Here is a 19,333-nt window from a genome sequence, read left to right as displayed (position 1 = left end):
TGGGAATACAAAGGGCAAATGAGGATGTAGAAAACCTGTTGGATCACCTTGGGGAGCCAGCAGACATGCAACTGTATCCTCTGGTCAACTGACTTCTCAGAGACAGAAGAAATGCTTGTGTGCGGCAGCGGCACTGGTTCTGGCAGTTTCTTGTAGGTCTATGTAGGGCAGCACGCTCTTCACTCTGGCTAGGGGGGACCCTGTTGAGAAATGGTCTCGAGCATTTTTACGGTTCCTTTCTTGGATGACCCACATGGCGACTGAGGGTCAGACCTTCTTAAGGTCTGACTCGGGGAGATGAGTCTCCAGCCTCAGAGTTTTCAGTGTCACAGGGTTGAGGGCAGCCGCTCAACCTGCTGGATGGACCATATGCTGTAAATAACTCAGATTTTTAAGCCCAGTGGACATCAGGTCACTGTTAACCACATCTGGGTTCATGTGTAGGACAGTCGTGACATCAGCGCAGGAAGGCTCTGGGAGGGATGAGTGGTCAGTGTGTCGTACAGTGAGTCCTAGCAGCTGCAGCTGTGTGCTGAGCAAACCACTTCTTCCGGCACATGCTCACGCTCTAGTGAGGGCCAGCCAGCGGGGGCCTGCATCAATAGGGAGGATGCTGTGTATGTTGTAGGCACTCAATAAATACTTCTCATATGAACGAATGAAAATCATTAGAGTGGTCAGTGATGTTTTGGATTAGCATTATGATCAGTAGCCTCAAACTGAAGGCCAAGAGTCCCAGAACCCCAGTATTCTCTGTGTGGTTGAAGCTCAAGAAATTAGGCCCATTAACCAGCCAGGTTGAATTTCATCCAGCCAGATGATGGTTTAATGTGGAAATCTTTTTTGGAACTTAGAGGGTTTGTGAAATTTTACCTCCTGGCTCCATCCAAGATTGGACCAGCTGGTAGCACATTCTGGTGCCGTGTTCAGAGCTCCAGGGGTGAGAGGATGGTGAGAGCTGGTGTCTTTTATCATCCCACACATGGTTTTCATGTGTGCATGTTTGCAGAAATGTTTCTCCTCCGCCATCCTAGACACTTAGCATGGCGTCTTGAGCTGCATTGATCACACTTGATGACTTGAACTGGCAATTTCCCCCATGGGACCAGACCTAACCAGGGTGTTCAGGAAGCCATTAAGGAAAAATATGTAACCACACACATTCCCAAACTCAATTGTTCGTTCTTAGCAGTGTTCAGATAAGAGACTTTCAAACATAATTAATCCAAGTACTATTTAGCGTGGCCTTGGTGATTCTTCATAGCAGCCTGTTGGCCCTGGCAGTGTGGGAGCAGCAGGAGGGAAAAGACCCCCTGGGCCCTCTCTGCTGGCTTTGTTCGGGTGCTGGGGTTCCCAGCGGGGTAAGGAGACATTTCCCTGTGTTTTCCCAGCTACCCAGTCCTCTGAAGTAGCCAATGGGAAAGAGATCTCCATATGTTTGTCTTAACCTAGCGGAACAGTGTAAGCAGTGGGTTTAGGAATTGGCCTGTGGGATGGGGAAGAGGCAGAGTACTGCAGGCCGTTACCTGTCAGCCGTATACACTGTTCCTTGCTCTGGAGGGTTCATCTTTGGAAATCTTGCATTCACGCTCAGGAAAAACGAGCTAGGCCCACTTCCACTTGTCCCGCAGTCCTCAGGTCCTGGCAGAGGTACTCGAAGCTCTCCCACTAGGTGATAAGGAAGAACATTGAAAATAAAAATAACTCTCTAGCCCAATATGGATTTGAGGTGTCTCGAATCATCCGTTGGGTAAAATGAGTCAATTAGCAGGGAATTCCGTGACGTGATCTCTGTCACTGTTGAGCTCTTTGAACAGGACGACAAGGGGATTTTCGTACACACAACTTGAAAGGGTCTGTGAAGGTGTCCACTGGAGCCATCTGAAGAGCTGGCGTGGCTGTGTGTTGAGAGGCTGTGTGTGTGTGCGCACACTTCCATGCGGCTTCACGTGTGTTGCCTGCTAATGGGTCTTCAAAGGGTAGCTAGCTTTTGTTGTTCTTGTCATGGTGCCAGTTTCTGAGCCTCATGCAAAGCTACTGACGGTGAGCACTCTGTGTGGCCTGCTCCTCGTCACGAGGGGCAGCGGGCTTCTGTTTTCAGAGTCATCTGGAGGTGGTTGCTGAGGGGGAGGCTTTCCTTTACCCAGACCCCCCTCTCCTGTCACCCTTCTCCTGCTTTCCCGTTACCTGTGACCACTGGCTGGCTGAGTTATTGGTCGGGACATACTTCCTCCCTTCTAGGAGAGTTGGATGGGATTCTGAGGTACTGGATGTAGCTGCCACAGGACCAGAGAAAGGCCCCTGGTAGTAATGTGTTATTTGTACCTCATAAGTCAGACATGCATCAAAGAACCTGAAGGGCCGGCCTCTAACTGCTGCCCCGAGCTGCAGATGTGAACAGAGGCCCTGCCCAAGTTCGGGGCTCTGGCTTTCACACAGCCTTGAACTTCAGCAGCTACTTCTGCTATTCAGAGGAGTCTTCTGACGATTAAGAAAAATACCCAGTAGTTCAGGGACTCTTGTGAGCTCCTCTTTCTGTTCTGCTAGTGAACTTGGCTCTGATAACCCGTTCGACCAGGCAGAAACCACAGTTCACTCTCACACCGGCTGCGCGCGGTAGGCCGTTCCCCCGAATGACTGCACGGAGGGATTCACTTGGCTTCTTAGATGTCTGTTCGCGTCAGGCCTTTAGTGACTTTAGAATGAGAAATAATCTGGCACCAGAAACTACAAAGTATTGAGATCGTCAGAAAAGTCTTTCATGAATTATTATATATTGTTGGATCTTCTGTGAATATATGTGTGCACATACCATGTATATGGGACTCACATATTCTACTATGACCCCCAGGTTGAGAGCCACTGCTCTAGATAAAGAATACTATTTATTTGCTGTGTACTACGTGCTTGGTGCGCTAGGAGATTAGCAATGACACAGCTGATCTTGCGGCTTCCAGTCCAATTGTAGAGCTGGAGGCAGCCAAGATGAGGAGTCAGAGGTCATTTTAGTGAGGAATCAAGAGAGGAGAGAGCCTTCTGTGAGCTAGCGCAGGGTTCCATCACCCAAGAGAAACTCGAGCATATATCTCTTAAAGGCAGTCTCGGGTCCACATAACTTTGGAGGAAAGCTCAGAGCTGCGGCACACAGATGAGAAGGCATAGGTGTGGAGAGTTGAGGCAAGAACCTCCTTGGAAGGAAACACAGCAGGTAATTTAATAATGTGTCATTCCCTCCTTAGCCAGGGTTTCTTTTCGTGATTTCAGCTCCCTAAGGTCAGGGTTAGTAACCTGGAAACATTAAATAGAAAATTCCAGAAATAAGCAGCAGTTTATAAGTTTTACGTTGTGTGTTGCTGCGACCAGTGTGGTACATGCTCCTGCCATCTTGGTCCCCTCCGTCCGAGTCGTGAGCCATCCCTTTTGTCTAGTGGGTCTGAGTTGTATACTACCCACTTGTTCATCATTCGGCCCCTTGACTATCATGATGTTGAGGTGCCCTTGCTCGAGTAACCCTTGTTTCATTTAACAATGGCCATCAAGTGTAGGAATAGTAGTGCTGGCAACTCAGATATTCCAGGGAAGCTCCGGAGTGCTTCCCTTAATTGAAAAGGCCCAAGTTCTTAGGGGAAGAAAAGAAAATGGATGTGCTGAGGCTGCCCAGGGCTGTGGTGGAAACAAACTCCTCTCAGGAAATTCAGGAAGAAGGGAAAAGAACCTCACGGATGTGCTGCTACACCTCTAACTGCAAGAGTTATCACCACGGTGGACGGTATTGCATTAAGGTGGAAAACTCTTTCAGTTAACTTGGGTACTCTTCTCAGTTTGTGATGTCCTGTTGCGGGAGCCTGGAACTGAGATGGCTCTCTCTGCAACGAGAGGGTAGACCCGAGACTGTAAAGCCAGTGTGGTGGGTTTAAGATGGGGTAGTTTGGCTATTGGTTCTTGGGGAGGAAAGGCATAAACTGGTTTCCCCGTTTCCTACAATCAAAGATGGTACCAAAAGTTCCTTTTAGAGAGACCGGGCCAGATGGCAAAGGGCAGCTCCCTTTGGACGTGCTAGGCCAGGCCAAGCTGTGAGCGATGGAAAGCTAGCCACTTAGAGACATCTTGTGGTCTGCTGCAAGTAGTGGGATGCACATCCAAGCGATAAGTCGGAGTGGAAATTTTTGTTTTGGGAGTCAACTCATAATTTCAGTAATTGAAACCACAGAAGTAGTTAAGGTAGCTGATGTACAGAGATAAGAGCCAAGGAGAAGAAGTACCTTGATACTTAAATGCCATAGGAGAGCCTCGAGGAAGGATCTCTGCCGGTTGCAATCACAGTGAATTGTATTGGAAAGTATATATCCCAGAGAGCTTAGGAATGGGAAGAGGGCAGGTGATGTGGAGATCAGAGAGGGAGGGAGCCAGGAAAGTGTCAGAGAAGTGAAGCGGGATGACTTAAGGGACCAGCGTGAGCAGTTCTCAGTGCAGGGGAGATGGCAGAAGGTGGATGTAAAAGGGTGAGAGCCATTGACCCAGGTGGGGCTGGCGTGGGTGACCTTGGGTGGAGAGAGTGGAAGCTTGGAGACAAGTGTCTCCTTGCCTTAGTCAGCAGAGCACCTGGCTTTTGTTTTTGTTTTTTCTTAATTTGGGTGTGGGGCCTGACGACTTTGCAATTTCAGTGGGTCCTCTGTAATCCCCGAAGGGAGGAGGGACGCACCAGAGACCAGGCAGACAGCTTTTGAGGAAGTGAAGCAGTGGGCAGCATCCACTGTCGGAAGGAAAGTGTTGCGATCTGAAGGAGGGGCAGGAGCGTTGCCTGAGCCGCCCTGTGAGGAGGTGGGATCTAGTCCAGCTGTTCATGGGACACTGGCCTCTGGTGTAGTCCAGTGGGAGGGATTGCCAGGAAAGTCCTGTGAAACCCTTGGATTAATGACTAGGGCAAAGGGCAACAGCCCCTGTCATAGAGATAGCACGCACTTCACAAATAGCAGATTTGTTACTCTTCAGAAAAGGAGGTAGGCTAAAACGCAGCTTCTTACCAGCCATATCAACATTTTCTTTTTTCTCTCAAGAAAGTAATGTCACTGTTGCAGGAAAAGTCATGTCTATGGACCATTGCTAGCGGGACCTGGAAGGACTTTTTTGGAGGACAGATTGGCACATACCAGAGTCTTAAATGTTTCTCTCTCTCTTGAACCAGCAGTTCTTAGAAATGTATGCTAAGGAAATAGAGTTCTTCAGAATGGTAAGAGCTAGGTTTCATAGAGAGCCAACTATGGCCTCAGATGCTGACTTAGATTGGCCTACAGTTTGTATGCAGCCTCGAAAGCCCCTCTATCCTCATCTGTAAAATGGGTTCTTGAAAGGATCTGGTGAAATGATGTATTCAACAACATTGCTTGGAACCACACCTAGTCCTGCTGGGTGGACTCCACCAACAACACAGCAGCTACTCATATTTATTGTTTTGTTTTTCTTCTGTGGACAAAGATTCATGGGCATTTATTGCAGGCTTAACAGTGAAATATTGGGAATTATTTAAATGTCTAGTAATAACATTTGGTAAAATGATGTTGTATGTGTAGGTGCAGCATCTCGGGAGCTGTTGCTGCTACCTTACGGAGCACACTTGATGTCATGGGAAAACTGCATGCTAAATTAAGTTAAGAAGAATCCTTCCCCTTATAAGGAGCAGGGCATCTGAGGTTGATAAAGAAAACCCTTAACTATAGCTACACAGAGGAGAAGCCTGAGAAACTGCCTGTGCTCAAGTCCTCCAGCTGGTGGAATTACAAGCAGTTTTTACTGTAGCTTGAGAGTCTCTTGGTGGATATCTACTTCTTTACATTTTTTTTTTTTTTAAATAATGAACTCACACTACTTTAATCAGGAGAAGTTATTTAAAATAAATTTAACATCATGAGATGCCAGATTGAAACGATAATGGGCCAGATGGCCTGTTTACATATCGTCTCCTGGCTTGCTCTCTGCAGCCCAGTAGCTCGAGGGAAGAAACCAGAAATGGGGGCTTTTGAGGAGAACTTGGAAGAGATGGGAAAGTTTTGGGTGTTATCAAAGGAAGCATTTAAGTATTGATTCCAGTTTGCCTGGGGGGGTTGAACTTTGGAGATGCCCAGTGATGGGGGAAGGTGGAGGCAAAAGGTTGCGCACCTGCTGAATAGGAGGGGCAGCCGATGCAGCCAGGAAATGAAGCTCCTCTGGCTGGTAAGAAGAAGCATGGCTTCGGATCTTGGAGCTGGAGAGAGAGAGAGAGATAGAGAGAGAGAGAGCGCGCGCGTGCGCGCGCTCATTGCTTTGTGGTGATTGAATCCAGCTTAGGAGCGCATGTGCAGGCCAGTGGTGGTCAAAGGGAGCAATGGAAAGGTCTCCACAAGATATAGGGTGGATGGTTAAGGACTTTCTCACATGAGTAGAGACAAATATTGAATGGGTGACTACCAAATCCACATTTAGAGTACTGTAGAAAGAACATCTGGCTTGTCTTTTTTTTTTTTTTTAATAAATAGCTACAAATATAGTAAACATTAATATTTTTTTGGTCATAGAAGTCCCCCTCCCCTTGTCATTTCATATTGATGAAGTTCTCTGGAGTATCATCAGTACAGACTGGTTTCTGAGACCTAGTTCTCCCTCTGTCTCAGATCTCATGACTACCCATGCCTGCCCCGGACCCCACAGTAACCAGAATATCTCAGTGACTGTGTGTTTCCTGCAGAATGGACTGAGCCAGCACTTTTCACTTCCCAGTTGATTTATGTTCATGCTACAAATAGCATGGGTGTGTTTATTAGCAAACACAGAGCTCAGGGCCTGTATTATTTTGGGGGCCTTCTGGACAGTGGGCATCCTGTTTCGTGAAGGTTCTGTGCAAGTATGTGTCACCTGGCCACAGTTACAGATTCCTTAAGGCTGTTGGGAGACCACTATTGAGCCCATGGAATCTCACGTGTTTATGGCTTTAACGCTTATTGACTTATATGCTTCAGTAGACAGATGTTGTTGTTATTGTATAAAGCACAAAGTGGAACTGTGTGGTTCTTTACCAGGTTCCCAGCTCAGCAGATCTGGGCATTATCTCTTTGCCCCTTGGATGAGGTTTCTAGAGTTTTATTTTAGATTTATTTTTATTTTCAATGATGTGTTTGTGTTTGTGTGTGGGTATATGCCATGAGTACAGGTGCCTGAGGAGGCCAGAGGTATCACATCGCCTTGGAGCAGGAATTATAGGCAGTTGTGAGCTGCCCAGTGTGGGGGCTGGGAGTCAAAGTGAGGTTCTCTGTAAGAGCAGCAAGTACTCTTACCTACTGCGCCATCCCAGCACTTCCGTTGTTCGCTGTCTCTGTCTCTCTCTTGTTTATTCATTGTGTGTTTTTATTTTCACTTTACTTTTAGTCTGGACTTGAGAGCGCTTACAATTGTGGGTTACTAGAATCCTTTGATGAGGCTCATCTTCATCTTTTTTTTTTTTTTTTTTAAATTGCTTTTCACTAAGGTAGGAAATGTAGCCAAAAGTTGTGATCTGTCATGGGTTTTCTGAGTGTTATGTTATGTGAAATTCTACCCAAGTCAGAATGGCGTATTAATTTGTCTTCTCCAACCAGAGGACTCTACCTGGAAGCCCCAGCTGCAGAAGGGAAGGCTGGTGTTCTGTTCTTCTTCCCATACCTCCTTGCCCAGCTTTGCAGCTCCTGCCCTTTCACAAGGCTGTGTCAGGAAGGAATTTCCCATACATACAAGGACCAGTACGTCTGTGTGGGTTGATAGTGCACGTATATTTTCGGAGAGTTTTGATTTGGAGAGTTCTGTTTTCTTTTGACATGATTGCAGGTGTTTAAGGAAAAGAAAAAAAGAAAGAACAAAAAATTCCCTTCCTTGGGCTGGAGAGATGGTTCACTGGTTAAAAGTACTGGCTGTTCTTCCGGAGGCCCTTGGTTCAATTCCCAGCACCCATATGGCAGCTCACAACTGTCTGAAACTCCAGTTCCAGGGGAGCCGACACCCTCACACGGACATATATGCAGTCAAAACACCAATATACATAAAATAAAAATAAATGAATCATTTAAAAAAACAATTCCCATCCTCTTCATCTGTAGTCATTTTGCCTGTGTGTGTGTGTGTGTGCGCGCGCGCGCGCGCGCGCGCGCGCGTGTATACACGCATATACACATACATACACATACCACATACACACTTGCGCATGTTTCTCATTAAGGCTTTTTAAAAAAACTCGTAAGAAGGGCTTTACTGTGTAGCCCACGGTGTCCTCAAACTCACCTTGCACGGCTCTCTTGCCTGTGCCTCCTCTGGCTAGCATTAGAGGTGTGTGTCCTGCCATCCTAGCTCCTTAAGCAGTCTGAGGACTGAGGCGCTATACTTACCTCTCGTGTGTCCCAGCATATCTTCTAACAGACTTGATCCTGTGTAACATACCAGGCATAGGCTCCTATTAGCCCACCCACAGACCACATTCAGATTTCGCCAATTGTCTCTCTTATGTCCTTCACAGGGAAAGAAAACCACAGAGATGTGTTCCATTTGTCACATCTCCCTACTTACCTTTAATCTGAGACAGTTTTCCGATGTGTCCTTCTGTTAGGACATTGCTGTTTCTGTAGAGTGTAGGACAACTTGTAGACTTCGCTCAATCGGGGTTTGTCTGATGTTCCTTGCAGGCTTGATGTTTTTGGCGGTGAGGGGATGTAGTGTACCTCTCAGTGTATCCTACTGGGAGTCACACGGATGTCTGTCTGTCCCACTGCTGGTTACTTGATTAAGATGCTGTCTGTCAGGCCTCTACTGTAAGGTGCTGGTTTTCTTTCTGTAGTGAGAAGAGTCTGTAGGGAATGAGATTGTAGGAAGTCTCCTCCCTTAGTGTGCATATCCATTGATGATCTCCTGATGGAGTCTTGCTAGGGGGGGTGGTTACCAAAGGATGATTTCTGAACTTGATAGGGGTGTGTGTGTGTGTATTCCTAACACTTCTACCCTAAGGAAGAACTTACTCACACATTTGTTTGTGTTTTTCTTTATAAAAGCATGGAGTTGTGAATTCTTACTTTATGTATAGTGTCTGTCCTTTGCTCTTATTTAATTTTCCTGTTCCTGTCATCCCAAGTGTGGTTGACAGGAGTCCCTTCAGCTTACTCCTGGGTCCATCTGAGACATCAGCTCAAGGTGCTCTTCATTGAAAGATGCTCCATGCTCATCGTGTACTCTCTCTGCTGCAGTCTAAGAACTGACCCTTTATCCAAAGACTCCAGTTCTGTTGGCTGGGCATCTCTTCAACTGTAAAGGGCGGTGAGGGGAGGTGTGTCCATGGGTTATCCTTCATTCTCTTGAAGTGTTACAATTTCTCTCACTACCTTAGATTTTTTTCATCCATCAATTCATTAATTATCTATCACATCTTGGTTAGAAGGAGACAGAGTTGAGTCTTGTAGAGCCTGATCTCATGGTATTCACAGCCGAGACAGGTGAGTCAACAGAGAGGCAGTCATAGTGTTGGGGTGACCTGAATTGCTGCCTTTAACCATGAATGTAGACTTACCTTCTAACTTACCTTGTTACAATTTTGTCTTGTTGGTTTGGGTCTCTTGTTCCCACTGGTCAAAGTCTCCCCCACCACACACATACCTCAATTCTGCCGTTGTCATAATTTCAGTTTTCCCTGTTAACTTTCTGTGCCCTGCATGGTGATGTGTGTCTTGTTGGTGTCATCTCCCAAGTTGCTGATTTCAATAAGTGTAATAGAGACAGGACAGCATCTGATGGCATGTCAGTGTATGCCTCGGACTCCATGTTGACTTGAAGTGATGGCATCCACCTGCTGTGGCATCATGCAGACTTTATCATCTGAGAGATCTTGTCCTTGAAATGGAAAACTTGAGGATCTCTTGTTAAGTACTCTTTGCTGCATTTCTCAGGTCACCGAATCCATGTTTGGTTTATGTGTGTGCTCTCATTGGCTTATTGCTGAGGGTGGCCCCCTCTGAGCTTTTCCTCAGCACCAGATGAATCTGCTTAAACCTGGGGAGGATTTGCAGCATATACTCACAGGACATTCTTTTAACTGTGATGTCATCACCTTGTCCAAAAAATGGCTTGCCCCTTGTCTGGTTTTCTGTGACTTTGGAGGGCATTGTGCTGCGCATGTTGTACTCACTGGTGGTCCCCTCCTCAGAAGAACGTTAGTGTTCCTTACCATCTGACTGACATAGTAGCTTCACAGCAAATAATGAATGAGTGAATACATTTTCAGGCCCATAGTTTCTAGTTTCTTTTCCAATGTTCTGATTTGCTACTATTGCACACATACGATGTGTGTGCATAGGTGAGTTCAGGGATGTGTGTGACAGTGGAGTGGCATGATGCGACATACATGTAGAGGTCAAAGGCTAACTTTTAGGGGTTGGTTTTGTCCTCTACCTTTGGTTCTGGGGGGTAAAGATCAAGCACTTTTACCCACTGAGCCATCTCTCTGGACCCTGCACTCCTTTTATTTTATTTTATTTTATTTTACTTTATGCGCACATGAGTGCAGGTGCTCCAGGCAGCCAGAAGTGCCAGATCCCTTGAAGCGGGACTCACAGGCGATTGTGAGCTTCCTGATGAGAGGGTACTGTGAACCCATTGTGGGTCCTAGACAAGAGCAGTAAGCTTTCTTCACCACAGACCCATCACTTCAGGTCTGTTATGCTCCTTCTTTCTAAAAGAGGAAAAAAAGAAATCAGGATATTGGACCTGCCTTCTGTGACTTTTCTGTGGCGTCCCTGGTCACCTTGTCCTCTGATGGTGTCCATATGAAAAGGGCTACTTGGAGTTCGCCCGTTTGGGTTTATAGGTGTGAGCAGTCCCCGATCTTGGAACAGTCTCTGGGCACATGAAGATCTAATGCAAATATTGACTGTCAGATGCTTCGTTGTCTGTTGACAACAGACATCAAAAGGACAACATCCATAGCGTGTCTAAGAACACAGATCCTACAGTAACTAGCTGGCTTTGTCATTTAGAATACCCAAGCACGAGCAATCTCAGTTTTACATCTCTGAAATGGGCATAAGAATAGCTGTCCTCCAAGTGCTTATGATTATACCTCAGGGCCTACCTCAGTAAGTGATAGTTTCCGTCCTAGGGGCTTTAAAAAGCTTTGGGAAATAGAGGCACAAGGGAGGAAATGAAGTCTCCCATAGCCTCACCTCCTCAAATTTACCGTCATAAAAATTTTGATAGAAGTATGATGATGGCTGGATCCATACCAACCGTCCTTCACTCGGTTCGCAGCTGATCAGCTTCCGTTGCTTGTAAATGGTTTCTTTAGTTATCAGCCTTAGAACATGTTGAATTCCACAAACGGTGATTTATTTAGTCCCTGATTTTGCTCGATTATTTCCACCTCTTTCTTCTCTGTTATAAATCTTATTATGAACATTTTTGTGTGTCCACACATCTCCCGGGCTGTTTCCTTGGAATAAATTCCTAGAATGGAGAAATTGCTGAGTCAAAACATGTTGGCAGTGTGTGCTGTGCACTGCCTGGGTCCCTGGAGAAGAGCGGTCCTTACATTTCTCCCTGGGGCAGGGTGAAGAGTCCCTGAGGACCAGGCATCCTTGCGCGCTGGCTGCCCTCTCTGGTGATGCCCTGCAGGTTATTCACAGAGGCAACAGTTTCTCTTGCTGTCTCTATTCTCTTTGTTTCTCTCTCTTTCCCCCTTTGTTTCCCTTCTTGGTTTTCTGCCAAACAGCCCCTTGTGAAAGGACCGCCTAATTAACCCTGTGCTAATTAACAATTTAAAATTACACAGTGTGACTGTTCATGTTTAATTCTCTGGGAGCTGAAGCAACAGCGGGAGCCCCCTCCCCTTCCTTAGAACCACACACCCCTACCCAGCCTACCAGAAAACTGTAGCATTTTATCCAGCCCTATCTCCTTCATGGAATAAGACAGAATTTTCCTTACACACCCTTTTAGTTTAAAGAGGAAGATAATTGCCAAGATGAGTGGCGCGTCACATTGTACCTGGTAGCATTTTATCCTTCTAAAGCAATCTCTCAAAGAGGTTGGTGTTTGCAAAACTGCAGTGGGCTTTAAAACAGAGAACTGTGGTGTGGGGGTGAGCACAGGCCCCCCCCCCACTTTTGTTGGAGTCATTCGTAAGGTGTTGGAGTTCTTCTGCACGGAATACTTTTCAAATGGCAGACTTGAACGCTAAGCAGAATGAGAGAGTGAGCAAGACTGTATGTGCACAGATGCTTGCCGGATCTCTCCTGCGTCTCCCATCAGACTTTGTCATTGGAAAGACGTGCTTTATAAACTCCCACTGAATTCTTAAACAAATAGTGTTGAATACAATATTGAGGTCATTTAAAGGGAACCTGGGGGAGTGGCCAGAGGAAGGAGAATTGGCTTGCAGGAAGAGTCCAGAGTTCCGGTGAGCTAGACTAAAGTGCATGTGGGATGGGTCACAGCCTGAGGGGTGGGCTAGAGGGCTGAGGAGAGAGAGGCTCATGAATTTTGACTGGCAGGGCTTCCTGTGAAAGTGTGGGGACCCACTTGGTTCCCAGGCCGCCCTCTGTAACTGAAGAGCATTGATTTTACGGGAAACCATGTTTACAGACAGAGTGCTGATCGACCTGCCGAGTTGACTTCTGCCTCCTTAAGTAAGAACTACCTTTTTCTTATTGACTGGCTGATAAACAGAGCAAGCACGCTGGGTGGGAGAGTGGTGGATGCCCCGAGGCCCATGAGCTGCCAAACTGGGCAGGATGAAGAGACTGCTTCATGTCAGTGCGCCCTCCCACCCCTTCCCTCGTCCATTCCTTATTCCTGCATCTGCCAGGGACGGAGGCAGAGGGTGTATGCAGCCATCCTCCACTTACCTGGCAATATGGGGACCAGGCGCAGACGAGCTGGTCATCTCTTGAGGATGCTGGGAAGCAGTGGTATCTCAAGCTTTAGTTCAAGTTCCTAGCGATGATGTGGACATGCACAGGGTGCGGTGTGAACCAGGAACCTGCATTTCTTAGGACGGTGTGACTAGCCTGTGAACCATACCACTTATTATTCATAGGGCTCTCAAAAGTTCCGCTTGGTCAGCATGTCTGGAAGAGAAGCTCCAAAGCAGGCAGCCCGCGTCTGGAAATTGGGTTCTCTTTCCCACCTGTATCTTTATGGACTCTCAACTTCCTGTGGATGAGTGTAGCTATCCTCTCATCATCCCCACCCCTCTGGCCAGCATCATCAGCTGTCTCTCTGCCTTTCAGAAGTGGTCACAAGGTCATCACCTGCTTGGGAGTTTGTTTTATTGCTTTTTGTTTGTTTTGTTTTGTCTTTAAAGTCCCAGCCCCTTAGCTGGCCAGTTCATGGAGGAGGAGGAGGAGGAGGAGGAGGAGGAGGAGGAGGAAGAGGAGGAGGAGGAGGAAGAGAGCAGAGCAGGCAAAGCCCACCAATTAATTGGTAAATGCTAGCAGGTTTCTCTGGCCCAGCCCAGGCTGGAGAGGAGATTGGCTTTGCTGTCGATAAACAAGTCCCCGGTGCGGCATCAAAGCTGTTCTCCTTTATCAATCGCGGCCTCCCCTTCCCGCATGTTCCTGTAACTTACCAAGCATTTATGACATTGATTTTACAATCGGGCTGTTAACCCTCCCGCCCCTTCAGACCTGCCAACCTTTTGGGCTTGAACTGTCAATCAGGTGTCATCCAGCCAATCAGGAACATCCTTAAGAAGAGCCTCCCCAGATTCTCACCTATGTATCCCAGCTAAGCCTTATGGGAAGTCCTGTTTCATTTGCCATTGGGGTTGATTTAGTATGGTGATCTGTTTCAGATGAACCCGTCCTTTCTAAGGCACACAGCGCTTTCCTGTCACCGAGACTGAGGTTATCAGTTGACAGACAGGTGTGTGCGTGTGAGTCTTAAACCAATCGTGGCACATTCTTTGAACAAGTGATTTCTTCTGAGGCTTCTGCAAGCCCTGCCTTCTCTGTCTTTTCCCGAGGGGGAGCTGTTGGCTCACTATGCAGTCAAACCTGGAGAAATACTAAAAGTAAGACAGGGTTGGCAGGAGATGGAGGGAGATGAAACCCAGCCAAAAGCTTTGTCTGCTGCTTATGAATGGGGTGGTGGAACAGGGGACAGACGGCCTGGGGTCTGTGGGTAAAGACCAAACTCTTAAGAAGTGCTGAACCACCTGAAGGAAGGAGAACGGAGGCCAGGCGATAACCTCCCCTGCGGTGATGTTGCAGGAACCAGGCAGCCTGTGATCTGTTGCTACCTTCCCCAGGGACAGGAGCTCTCAGAGGGCAAGTTCAGCTCAGTAGCACTCTGGAGTCGGAAACGGAAAAGCCCCAGGGCTGACGGACAGCTGCTTGGGTAGCAACTAATAACTAAGAGGCAGGTGTGGAAGTAGGGCTTGCTAAGCCCAGCTGCCATCTCTGCTTGTGCTAAGACCTTTGCTGGGGAAAATCCACCACGTGCATGGTGGATGGGCTCCTTGCAGATGGGGTGAGGCTTCTGCCCTCCATCGGGCCACCGGCAGCCTGAAAGTCTGGCCAGTTCTTATTCTGGGTACCTTCATATTTTCATTGTGAACTCTGCTGAATCCCAGACAAGGAAGCTTTCCTGGTTTGGGTGGAGGAGATGGGAATTTGGGGTGTCTTCTCTTCAGTCTGATAGTCTGAGTGGCGTTGGTCTCTCTTGAGATTTACCCTGTAAGGTTTACTGCTTGGGAAATGGGACATCTGTTGCTTCAGAGACCTGAAGGGTAGGGATATGGCTGCTGGCCCCCTTGATCCCTTTGCAGGATGTACCTAAGCCTTGACCTTCGCCCTCTGAACCCTGTAGGCCTTTGAATGTATCAAACTTGACAATGGGCATTGAAAATCACCTCTGATTTCTTTACATCACTGGACATTTCTCATTTTACTGCTCTCTTTCTGGAGTGCCACAGCTCCCTCCTCTCATCCTCCCTGATGGACCCCCGTCCCCCAGTGTTATCAGCTAGGGATGACTGCATGCAAGGTGTCTGTATGCAGGAGGGCCTTTTCTGTGACCTGACTGGGTACTGGAAAGATAACGGGCCTCTTCCACGATGGCTTCCTGCCTAGCTTGACTCAAAGCCCTGATGGCTTAGAGTGAAAATTCCAGTGGGTCTGCCTCTAGGGCTAGCACGACAGTGTGAAGTCAAAGAGGTGTGTCCCTGACCGCTTTCCCCATTTCCCGTTCACTGCATGGACCTGGCTGTGTTTGTCTCTCTGTACTGCACTGTGCAGGGCCGCGTCCCCCAGCCTGCCCTCTGCCCTGCAAGCTCTGTGTTGTGGGTATGGACAGAAGCTGCTTAGCGCACTCCGTGCGGGACCTTAGCCTTGGCCCTCCTAACCTCTTTCCTTTCTCTCTCTCTTTCCCCTCTCTCCCTCTTCCCCCCCTTGCCTCCACCCTTCAGGTCCGATCCGTACTGGGTGCAATGAAAGCTCCACGCAGGCCTTACCATGGAAGGCTGTGACTCGCCCGTCGTCTCGGGGAAGGACAATGGGTGCGGGATCCCTCAGCACCGGCAATGGACTGAACTCAACAGCACCCACCTCCCCGACAAACCCAGTAGCATGGAGCAGCCCACAGGCGAGAGCCGTGGGCCCTTGGACAGCCTAAGGGCCCCCTTCAATGAGCGCCTGGCGGACAGCAGCACCTCGGCCGGGCCGCCCGCCGAGCCCGCCAGCAAGGAGGTCAGCTGCAACGAGTGCTCAGCCTCCTTTGCCAGCCTCCAGACCTACATGGAGCACCACTGCCCTGGCACGCGTCCCCCGCCGCCGCCGCCGCCGCCGCCGCCCCCCCTGCCCCTACGAGAGGAGAGCGCCAGCGACACCAGCGAAGAGGGCGATGAGGAGAGTGACGTGGAGAACCTGGCCGGGGAGATCGTCTACCAGCCAGACGGCTCCGCGTACATTGTCGAGAGCCTGAGCCAGCTGGCCCAGAGCGGGGCCACCTGCGGCAGCAGCAGTGGCAGCGGGCCTGTCCCCTCGCTCTTCCTGAACTCTCTCCCTGGGGCGGGGGGCAAACAAGGGGACCCCTCGTGTGCTGCACCCGTGTACCCGCAGATCATCAACACTTTCCACATAGCCTCATCCTTCGGGAAGTGGTTTGAGGGCTCAGACCAGGCCTTCCCGAATACCTCAGCCCTGGCGGGGCTCAGCCCTGTCCTGCACAGCTTCCGCGTCTTTGACGTGCGACACAGAAGCAACAAGGATTACCTGAACAGCGACGGATCTGCCAAAAGCTCCTGCGTATCCAAAGATGTTCCCAACAATGTGGACCTGTCCAAGTTCGATGGCTTTGTGCTCTACGGCAAGAGGAAGCCCATTCTGATGTGCTTCCTGTGCAAGCTCTCCTTTGGGTATGTCCGTTCATTCGTGACCCACGCGGTGCACGACCATCGAATGACCCTGAGTGAAGAGGAGCGGAAAATTCTTAGCAATAAGAACATCTCCGCTATCATCCAAGGGATTGGCAAAGACAAGGAACCCCTTGTAAGTTTTCTGGAACCAAAAAACAAAAACTTTCAACACCCTTTAGTTTCCACAGCTAACCTCATAGGCCCTGGACACAGTTTTTATGGTAAATTTAGTGGCATTCGTATGGAAGGGGAGGAAGCCCTCCCAGCCGGCACTGCTGCCGCCCCTGAGCAGCCCCAGGCTGGTCTCTTGACCCCCAGCACCCTCTTGAACCTTGGCGGGCTCACCAGCTCGGTCCTGAAGACCCCCATTACCTCAGTCCCCCTGGGGCCCCTGGCTTCCAGTCCTACCAAATCCTCGGAGGGCAAGGACTCTGGGGCAGCTGAAGGAGATAAGCGAGAAGTGGGGGACCCGGATTGCTTCTCCGAGAAAGCAGAGCCAGCCGAGGAGGAGGAGGCAGAGGAGGAGGAGGAGGAGGAGGAAGAAGAGGCGGAGGAGGAGGAGGAAGAGGAGGAAGAAGAAGAGGAAGAGGAAGAGGAGGGCTGCAAAGGACTCTTTCCAAGTGAGTTGGAGGAGGAACTGGAGGACAGGGCCCCTGAGGAGTCTGGAGCCACAGCAGGTGGCTGCAGCAAAAAGGACCTTGCTCTCTCAAACCAAAGCATTTCTAACTCCCCCTTAATGCCTAATGTGCTCCAGACCCTGTCGAGGGGCACAGCTTCTACTACTTCTAATTCTGCTTCTTCCTTTGTTGTCTTCGATGGTGCGAACAGGAGGAATCGTTTAAGCTTTAACAGTGAGGGCGTCAGGGCCAATGTGGCAGAGGGCAGGAGGCTGGACTTGGCTGACGAAAGTGCCAATAAAGACAGTGCCACAGCACCAGAACCAAATGAAAGCACAGAGGGTGACGATGGGGGCTTCGTCCCCCATCACCAGCACGCCGGCTCCCTCTGCGAGCTTGGGGTTGGGGAGTGCCCCTCGGGTAGCGGTGTGGAGTGCCCCAAATGCGACACGGTCCTGGGCTCCTCCCGCTCCCTGGGTGGCCACATGACCATGATGCATTCTCGTAACTCGTGTAAAACACTCAAGTGCCCCAAGTGCAACTGGCACTACAAGTACCAGCAGACGCTGGAGGCACACATGAAGGAGAAGCACCCGGAGCCTGGCGGCTCCTGTGTCTACTGCAAAAGCGGGCAGCCCCACCCGCGGCTGGCACGAGGCGAGAGCTACACGTGTGGTTACAAGCCTTTCCGCTGCGAGGTGTGTAACTACTCCACAACTACCAAAGGCAACCTCAGTATTCATATGCAGTCTGACAAACATCTCAACAACATGCAGAACCTGCAGAACGGAGGGGGCGAGCAGGTCTTCAGCCACAGCGCTGGGGCGGCCGCCGCCGCTGCCGCCGCCGCCGCCGCAGCAGCCAATATCGGCAGCTCCTGTGGCGCCCCCTCACCCACCAAACCAAAAACCAAACCCACGTGGCGGTGTGAGGTGTGTGATTATGAGACCAACGTGGCCAGGAACCTCCGTATTCACATGACCAGTGAGAAACACATGCACAACATGATGCTGCTGCAACAGAACATGACACAGATCCAGCACAACCGCCACCTGGGCCTCGGCAGTCTGCCCTCGCCCGCCGAGGCCGAGCTCTACCAGTACTACCTGGCCCAGAACATGAACCTGCCCAACCTGAAGATGGACAGTACCGCTTCGGACACCCAGTTCATGATGAGCGGATTCCAGCTGGATCCCACAGGGCCCATGGCCGCCATGACGCCTGCTCTAGGTGAGGCTAACCCCCTCGGGCGTGTCTACTTTTAACCATAGGGGTTTGTTTGTGTCGCTGGGGCGGGAAGCATGTGGAGTAGGTTGAGGTGTGTAAATTGGTTTTGATTTTTATCTCCTTGAGTTATTTTTTTTTCTTTTTGTAAATGGGAATGTCTCACAATCTAGTGTTTTCCCTCAAGGATCCCTTACACGCGACGTGTCCATTCGGAAAATTTTATGCATTCGGCAGAGCTGTGATTGTACTCTGGCTATGGAGGGCCAGGATTAAAACTTAAGTGTTGCCTCTAGTTTTTGGCTTATGGTCGACTTTTCCTTTACTGTTCCCATTCTTTCTTCTCTTTCCCAGTTTGAAAAATTGCCATAATCACTCAAAACTTTTGGGTTCCATCAAATATTTATTAAAACTTACAGGAAACCGTAGCTGGGACCATCATCTCTGTAATTTAAATGGGGACAGTCATCATTTCAATAGGAGCAATTGAAAGCTATAACATACCTTATTGAAAACCCAAAGGCTGGTTCTGTGCTGAACTGGGAACCACCCAGGGAGATTTCTCGAGTTCTGTGTGTGTTTTTGTGGATCTTGATGAAAGAGGCGTGTTCTTATATTCTTTCTTATTTTGGATGAGTTGTTGATTAGTGTCCCAGAATTAATTAGGAATTAAATTGCCCTGGGGACACTGTCATGAGTGCTGTGATAGATGAAGAACTGAATAAGTTGTAAAATTGTCCATCAAAGAAAGCTTAGGTTCTGATAGCAGTTAGACGCTGGCTTGTGGATTCTCTGTTGCCAGGAGGAACAGGTAGGTCTCGGAGAAGCTGAGTGGGCCACATCCAGACCCCAACTGTGCTGACACGGTCAGACAGCTTTCTGTTACTGCGACAGACGCTTGAGATGTGTAAAGAGAAACAGTTTGTCTCACAGTTTGGGGGGTTTTGGTCTGTGGTCAGTTGGCTCCTGTTGCCCTGGGGCCTGTGGTGAAGTATTGTATCACGGTGGGAATACTTGGCAGAGAGAGCAAGGGACTGAAAGGGAGAGGAAGGGGCCAGGCTGCCATATGACTGGAAGACTTCCAACTGGGTCCTACCTC

At 49.1% G+C, this 19,333-nt stretch overlaps 1 protein-coding gene across 1 annotated transcript in view; it reads left to right on the top strand.

Annotated features, from left to right (window-relative positions):
- Zfhx3 (zinc finger homeobox 3) overlaps positions 1 to 19,333 on the top strand; it is a 246,451-nt gene that overhangs the window by 63,406 nt on the left and 163,712 nt on the right. Inside the window, exon 2 of the mRNA XM_059264040.1 lies at positions 15,446 to 18,240. Within this exon, the coding sequence (XP_059120023.1) occupies positions 15,492 to 18,240 (2,749 nt within the window). The 5' untranslated portion in view covers positions 15,446 to 15,491. The remainder of the gene's footprint in view (positions 1 to 15,445; positions 18,241 to 19,333) is intronic.

Source organism: Peromyscus eremicus, chromosome 5, assembly GCF_949786415.1.
Source record: "Peromyscus eremicus chromosome 5, PerEre_H2_v1, whole genome shotgun sequence".
In the NCBI taxonomy this organism is placed as follows: Eukaryota; Metazoa; Chordata; class Mammalia; order Rodentia; family Cricetidae; genus Peromyscus; species Peromyscus eremicus.
The sequence above is the reverse complement of the archived record's forward strand: the minus strand, read 5'-3'. Positions and strand labels throughout refer to the sequence as shown.